At 55.8% G+C, this 7,715-nt stretch overlaps 1 protein-coding gene across 1 annotated transcript; it reads left to right on the top strand.

Annotated features, from left to right (window-relative positions):
- Nucleotides 1–6,470: 6,470 nt before the first annotated feature.
- On the top strand, nucleotides 6,471–7,206 carry NGA_2028110 (rna-binding protein nova-2; the record flags this gene model as incomplete). The annotated part of the gene is made up of 1 exon (XM_005855980.1): nucleotides 6,471–7,206. A coding segment is annotated over one exon (736 nt), but the record flags the coding sequence as incomplete, so codon positions are not given.
- Nucleotides 7,207–7,715: the final 509 nt, after the last annotated feature.

Below are 7,715 nucleotides of genomic sequence, written 5' to 3'. Positions count from 1 at the left end.
ACGCCTTAGGTCTACTACACTAGGAAGTACACCTTCTTGCAAGTGTTACAGAGCGTGTGCCTAACCCTGTTTCAGCCAAAGACACGCATGGCTCTCTGTCCATCATTCGATTCCATTCTACCTTAAAATATGCCTGAGAGTTTATACGCATCTCTCACAGGATACATACCGGTCATGGGCGACGCCACTTCCGAGCAGCTTCCCTCGGGTGGCGCTGCCGGTGCGATGAGTAGCCGGAGCCCCAGTCTCGTGTCACATTCGTCTCGCGCAACTACTAAAGACGCTCAGGCAGACGAGGATTCTCCCATGCCTAGCTTGTTGAGACGTATCTCAAACTCTATCCAGTTTAAGCGCAAAGGCTCTCATCTACCATTGCCATGTAAGAGGACTTGAAGAAATTGGCGAAACATCAGATGCGATGGCATCACGCTGTAATCGGACTCGATGACAAGCGAATTTTGTATTTTCACTATCTCAATTTGGTTGATTGCTTGCTCTCTCCTCCTCCCCTGTGTCTGGAAATTTTCCTTCTTTGGTCATGACAGCGGCCGACGAGATTCCAGCGAATTTCTTGGCCTCCTGTAAAGGAAACGTGGAAAAGGCGGGGCGGAAATGGCAGGTCTCGAAGCAGTGGCGGGAGGAAAATGACATCGGTACGTGATGGAGGGGTAGGCATGCGGCTGTAACCTACACGCATTAAACCCAGAGGCATGCTCGTCCGTTCTGCTTTGCCGTGTCTGGGCCCCCGCCCATGCTCGCTATCTGGCCTTAGTGCCCTCACCCACACCTCCTGTGCCTGCCTTCATGCAGACCACATTCTGCAGCGTCCGCATCCACACTACGAGACCCTGAAAACCGTCTATCCTGCTTTTTTGCACGGGCGCGATCTACAGGGAAACTGTATTTCTGTTGAAATACCCGGTAAGGGGGACGGGGGAGGGACGGAGGGGGGGAGACCGTGAGACATGTGCAGGTCGCACAGAGCGAGCGAGTAGTGACCAAGCGAATGGCGCAAGACCTGCATGCAATGCCGCCAAGCTTGGGGCTTGCCACGTGTGCTGCGGAAAAACTTCTGACGTGGGCACCGCTCCTTCCCAGGCTCGATGAACGTGAAACTTATGAAGTCGGCCAAGTTGAGCCCGCGAGACATGGCCCTGCACTTAGCGTTGGTCCAGGAGTACGTCTGGACGGTGCTTACGCCGGGGGACGACAGAAAGGTACGGTGCAGATACTTGAGGTCAAGAAGAAGGAAACCCTGCGGAAACCCTGCGTGTATTTAACCCGACCGGTCCCTGTGGCAATAGATAGTGACCTTGATGGACGCGAAGGGTCTTTCCTTGACGCGGCTGGCGTCTCCGGATAGCTTGGCGCTGATACGCGCGGCCTCTGAGGTAGGTTGGAGGCTCGTGTGGGAGGGGGGGACGTCAGGAAGGGAAGGTAGGCGGACGAGTACTCAGGATTGCAAAGAAGTGCATTGAAGAGGGAGGATAAGCCAGACGCACGCTAGGACATTGGTGGAGTTTCCAAGAATGGTTTGAATCGGCGGCCGACATGTATAAAGCTCTCTGCGGGCTCTCCTTCCCCTCGTTCTCTGCCACGCGCCCTTTTCCACAGACCCTAAATAATCATTATCCTGACCGAGTGCTCCGAATTCTTGTAGTCAATGCCCCTCGGTAAGATCGTGCTCAGGTTCTCGCTTGATACGTGGCGGCTTCTTTTTGTCTGTGAATGCAAAAAAAGTGCAACCTCTTACGCATTTTCCGATGCCCTTTTCCTCTTCTTCCACTTCCATTGGTGTGCACAGGTTTTTTGGTCCGATTTTCAGGCTTCTGTCTACTGTAATGCCCGCGTCAGTACGAGACCAATTCCAAATTTGCTCCTCACCAGCAGATGTCGAAAAATTTATTTCCCCAGATGTCCTTCCCGTAGAGTATGGAGGCAAGAATTCACTTAAATTCGGACAATCTGAGGAGGAGGTAAGTTTGCGGGCACTTGTGGACAGAAACAACGCGGAAGGTGGGGACAGGCAGATGGATAAATGAAGTTACTGACAGAGATGCTATCTACTAGAGGACATGGAGATGAGGCACGTCCCATAAAGAAATACTTTGTATTCCAAATGAAAGTCATTTCATTTTTTTTACCTTTTTCATAAAGGTTTAATTTCCTCAGTAAGGTGTATTTTTCCATGGTGACCCCCTCGATAACAGTGAAGAAACCACAGGCATGGCCATGTAGGGCGTCTACTCGGAACGTACCGTACACAAAATCGTCATTGTCCTTCGAGGCATTCTTTCCATGATCCAGATTCAAAGATCGCCATGCTCCCAAGCTTCACAAATCACATTGAAAAACACGTACTCTTCCTGTCCTTCCGTAAGGTTTGCATAGTTACGGAATACAAAGCCACTTTTGCGGCCCGGCGGGCGCTGAGAGGAGGGGGAGGATGACCGGAAAGACCGCAGGGAGGAAGTTGCTTCTGCAATCTTCCCCCCAGTTGCCGTGCACGCCGTAGGAGACCAGATCAGCAGGAACCCAGACGTCGTAAAACAGACAAGTACTGCGTTTGAACACACTTTTCTATTGATAATCACGTGGCCGACTCAGCAGTATGGTATCTTGCAGTCTTGAATCCTTGATATGGTAACTCAAAGTCTTCTTGTCCCTCCTAAACAGACGGTTGTGCAGTGAGGGCTCACCGGTGCGAGGTGGCTTTGGCGTTGACACATTCACTACTATTTTGGCCAAAAGAACGAACAAGAAAAGCATACGACGCAGTCAAGCATGGCACGCTCGGCGTAGAGATACATTCGGAAAAGTTCTTCTCGGGTCTCTTGTCCGAGTAAGGTGTGGTGATAAACCGCCTGCGACTGACCTCCTTTGAACTGCTTTAACACGGCAATGGGGTGGTCCAAGCCTTCACAGGCAAGCGGAGGCCTCTTCCGGCGACATCGATGTCCCGTACTAGCTATCCTCCTATGTATTTATGCAATTGTTGTCGAATCTTTTTTGATTCCGACGTCGTCCAGGGCGACTGCGGTCCTAAGAAAAAGAACAGGGGCTGCATTAAATTCGCAGCTAGTCCGGAAATCAACGGTACGTTGCATCTGCGGCGTAAAGGCTTTAGACGACCATGTGGTTTTTGGAGGTGCACTATAGCACATTCCCTTATCGTGTTGCTGCGAAGTCATTTGTCACGATGTGCCGGGACAGCTTTTTAGAAGAATAAGAATCTTCCCCCCTGCGTGTCGTGCGCCCACTAGTCTCCTTCCTTTTCCATTGTCTCTATAAAATGTGACACCGTGACCGTATTTCGACTTCCGTCCCTAAAATATTACAGGTACAACCTCGAGAGCCCCTGACTACCTCGGGCGGCAGCAGCCCGCCGGCTACCGCTGATCCTCCCCATCCCCCTGTCGTCGCGCACGCTGTTGCTGCGGAGACCCTTCTTCCTCCCTCCTATTTCCAAAGTCTGCCTTGGACCCGATCAATCACGGGCGATGGCCCGGAAACCCTGCTCTACATGCCTTTCTTAGAAGCGCAGATGCGGCATTTGGAGGCACAGGGCGGCTTCGTCCGTCAGCTTCCCGTTCCAGAGAATGTGGCGTACACTCGTGCGGCGAAGAAGGCATCGCAGATGGGTAAGGAGAGCTTTAATTATGGGACTGAGAATGGATGGACGGAGGTAGTTAGGGAGACAAGGTGTGCTCCATGGTTCTTTGTAGCGTGGGGCGTACCTTATCTCTGTCGCTTCGATCCATCCGAGCCTGGTACATCTTTTTTTATCCTCCTGCTAGATCCGCACCCTCCTCCCTCACACACTCCCCACGTTTTCATCCTTCCCTTCCTCCATCCCTACAGGAAGTTTCTGTGTGGAGACGGAGGACTTTCGAAAGATCCGCTTCACGTACATGGATGGTGGCAAGGGTCTACAGGTGTTCAATTCTGTGTGGTACCCCCGTTTCGACACGGACGCCCCCATCCTCGGCATCGACCTGTTGCTCTTCGCGGGGCACAAGATGCTGGCCGTGGTTGATTTCCAGCCGCTCTCCCAGGAGGCGGCATACAAGCAACGCTTCATCAACCAGCTTGGCCCCATCAAGGCGAAATACCCGGCTCTGAATGAGGCCATGAGCAACCGATACTACGAGGACACGCGCTGGTTCTCAGAGCACATGCTCTTCGGGCGCTTGAAGGAGTCGAGTCAAGTCCAGTCCACCCTGTTCCCGGCCTTCATGGAGTATCTCACCGTTTATTCGGACACGGTCCGGCGCTCCCGCGGATGCGTGCCGGATGCAGAGGTGGAGGAACGAGTGGTGTCGAGACACCGTGCCTACGACGAGTACCAGCTCGTTCACGACCCCGCCCACGGCCTCTTCACCGGCTACTTCGGCGCGCAGTTCGCCCATGACATGCTGACCTTTCAATTCGACATGGCGGACCCGGCTTTGTTGTTGCAGAAAAAGAAGCCCCAGCAACCGTCCCATCAGCAGAGTGGTCAGTGAGGCGGGACCAGGGACGGTTGGTGAATGATCTTGAATCTTGGTTTCCCCTCCAGGGTCCCCAGACTCTGAGTATCATGAGAATGAACGGTATGACAGTAAGATAGATGATTGACAACCCGACGCCCGATGACGTCGGGCATGGGAGAAGGGAAGTACCCCTTGAATAACAGCCTCCGGAGCCTGTACGGTTTAAGATGCCAAGCTACAACTTTGAGATGAAGAAGGCTAAGAGATCGCTGGACACGTGTCTAATCGCTGCCCAATTTCACGGGATGATGAATTTGTTGTATATCCCTGAAGAACGCCGTCAAGCAGGCTCCACACAGGAAGCATGTGAAAAATCAACTCCTGCTACGATAGAACACGAGTGCGAAAGAAAAAAGAGTCATCCAGCCTGCTCGACACCATTGTGAAAATGCCACTTATAGTTTTGTATTTCCCAATAATACTGATCACATTAAATTGTGATGTGCATCGGCTCAATTTTTTTGGTCGTCTCGGCCCAGGAGCTACTAGTTCTAGGTGCGTTTTATTTCGGATTTCGAAATTGCTCTGACACCAGAAGAGCTACACATGCAAGCCGACTCCGCAAGATGGGTACATGAGACCGCTCAAACCTTTTCCTGTCTAACGGCGACCATCGCCAAGAGTTACGGATTCGGCATGTCCTGCTTCTCCAGGGGGATCCCCAAAATGTCTCCCGGCCTGCCGGCTTTGCTCTGTCCCCTTCCTGATCGTCGTCACCCTAGGCTTAATCTAGTCCTCATCTACACCACAGGGCTGCACGTGGATTTCAGAAAACCGCTCGGTGGACGGACTTTTTGGCACGGGGGGCTGTAAAGCCGGAAGGCCGAGCAGGAGTACTGGGATAAAGTCTCGACGCTATCACTTGCTGCTGCGCTCGTCAAGGTAGGTTACTGCGGAGGCGACAATCTTGAGTGCTTGACATGCGCCGAGAACCGAAGAACCTTGGTGTAACGCAGGCAGGTGTGCTTCCGATACGCTCAAGGATGTCTTCTATGACCAGGAATGCCGGCGATGCCATCAGCCGGTACTTGTGTTACTTCCATGTCGGCCAGCCTGAAAATGCTCCATACTTCATATATTGGATGATTTCCACACTTTCATAGATAACTTCAATGGCGGAACCAACTAGCGCAGAGACTAGCATGAATCACGCTCCTCCAGGTAGGTAGATGATTGCGAGCACCGGTTTGCAAGCACACTCTTTCAAGCCCTCCCCGGAGTTTGCGCGGCATTTGGGCTGCTCTCCTTTCAAAAATTGTTCATTTCCTTTCGTATCTTCCTCACATCCCCCCCATCAATCCTGGGGCCGCAGTCTTTCGTGCAGAAGGAGGCGATACGCCCACAGAGACAAGTCGCAACGGCAGAGGAGCACCAGGAGACAACCCGGAGGCCGACAGCGAATTTGACACCCACAGAGGGGGTTCCAACGCGAGCCTCGCCTTCGGAAGTGAACTACACCAAGGTGAAAACGATGAAGAGGCCGTCAAGTCTCCCTCCTCCGCGGCGGTCGCTGCCCCCACTGCCTCAGGCAAGAGTCGTCCACCCGCATTGAGCGACAATCTTCTACATTCCTCCCTCGCCAACATTAGCATACATTCCTCCCCGGCTCATGACCACGGGATGCTGCCCGGCGCCAGCGGCCACAGGGGGGGGGCAACGGACGTGCCGAGCGCCGTGAAGCTGCTGGTGTCGGCGGGACTGGCAGGCTGCCTGCTTGGCAAGGGGGGGGGCACCATCAACGTGCTCCAGGAGGAGACCGGGGCCCGAATCAAGCTCTCCCAGAACCAAGACTACTTTCCCGGGACACAGGACCGCGTGGTTCTCATATCGGGGGAGGCGGAGACGTGCGTCACCGCCACTCTCCGAGTCATCAAGCATCTGCATGCCAGCGCCGAGGCCCGGTCGGCTGCTGCGGCCGTGAGGGCGGTGTCCCTACGGGCAGGAGAAGAGGGAGGCGTAGAGGACGTTTCTTCAAAAGAAGCCTACAGAGAAGCGGGGACAAGAGACGGGCTCGGGGCGGGAGGCTCAGGGCGGCCAGTGCCGGCAAAGGAAGTGCCCGGGGCCTCTTCGCCGCCCTCCCCTTCCTCTCCCTCTCCCTCGTTGCCGACCTCCGCAGATTCCTTTAGCGATGGCGACGAGAGCAACAGTCATGGGAGCGAGGCGCCGGGGGAGGGCGTGGGCCGCGCATCCGCCTCGGTCAAGCTCCTGATCGCCAAGGCGGCGGGCGGGCTCGTGATTGGCCGTGCCGGGAGCACCATCAAAGCGCTCAACGAGGAGACCGGGACTCGCATCCAGCTTGCGGCAAAGGACGAGGCCAGCGGGATGGTCACAGGCGAGAGGGTCGTGACCATTGCGGGGGCCCTCCCAGGCGTTCTGCGAGGGGTGGCCCGCCTCTTGGAGAAACTGAACGAGGAGCCCGAGCTCGCGCGCTACCAGAACATGACCACCTCCTACTCCCGCACTGGGGCAGCCGTCCACTCCATGCATCCCGCCTTCGACCTCCCCACCTACCAGACCCAGTCGTTCGCAGACACCCAGATGCTCTTCTCCCCCCAAGGCCCGGCCAGCACCCGTGGGCACGCCCTCAACTTGAGCCTGAGTGGGAGCGAGGGCCAGCGAGGCCACCTGTCTCGGTCCCAGGGGCTGGGGCATAGTCAAGCCAGGCAGAGCCAGCTCCACTCGCACGGCCCCGCCCCAATCCCGCTGTCAGCGCCCCTGTCTGCTTCCCACCCCCTCTCCTACATGCACCCCCCCCCGGACTCGCGGGCCGCCCCACCCCCCGCCTCGCCCCCTTCCCCCCCCACGCACCCTAGCGCCCTCCACAGCGCCAGGCAGGCTCCTCCTCGGCACCACGGCAGCGGTCCGCCGTCTGGGCACTCCTCTCCGTCCCTCATGCCGCAGCATCTCCTTTACACGGGGCATGCCCCTCCTTCCTACCAGCACATGGCCCCTGCCTTCCTAGCGATGCAGGCAGCACAGGACGCCGCCACAGCCGTGCTGACCCTCCAAGTTCCCGACAAGCTGATCGGCTCCATCCTCGGCCGGTCGGGCGTCACGCTCAAAAAGATCCAGTCCGACTCTGGGGCGCGCATCAGCATCAGCAAACGGGGCGAGTTCGCGCCCGGGACACAGAACAGGGTTGTGACGATCGACGGACCGGTCCAGTGCACGGAAGTGGCGAGG

The sequence above is a fragment of the Nannochloropsis gaditana genome, assembly GCF_000240725.1.
Source record: "Nannochloropsis gaditana CCMP526 unplaced genomic scaffold scaffold063, whole genome shotgun sequence".
NCBI classification, from domain to species: Eukaryota; class Eustigmatophyceae; order Eustigmatales; family Monodopsidaceae; genus Microchloropsis; species Microchloropsis gaditana.
This window is presented reverse-complemented; position numbering and strand designations above follow the sequence as displayed.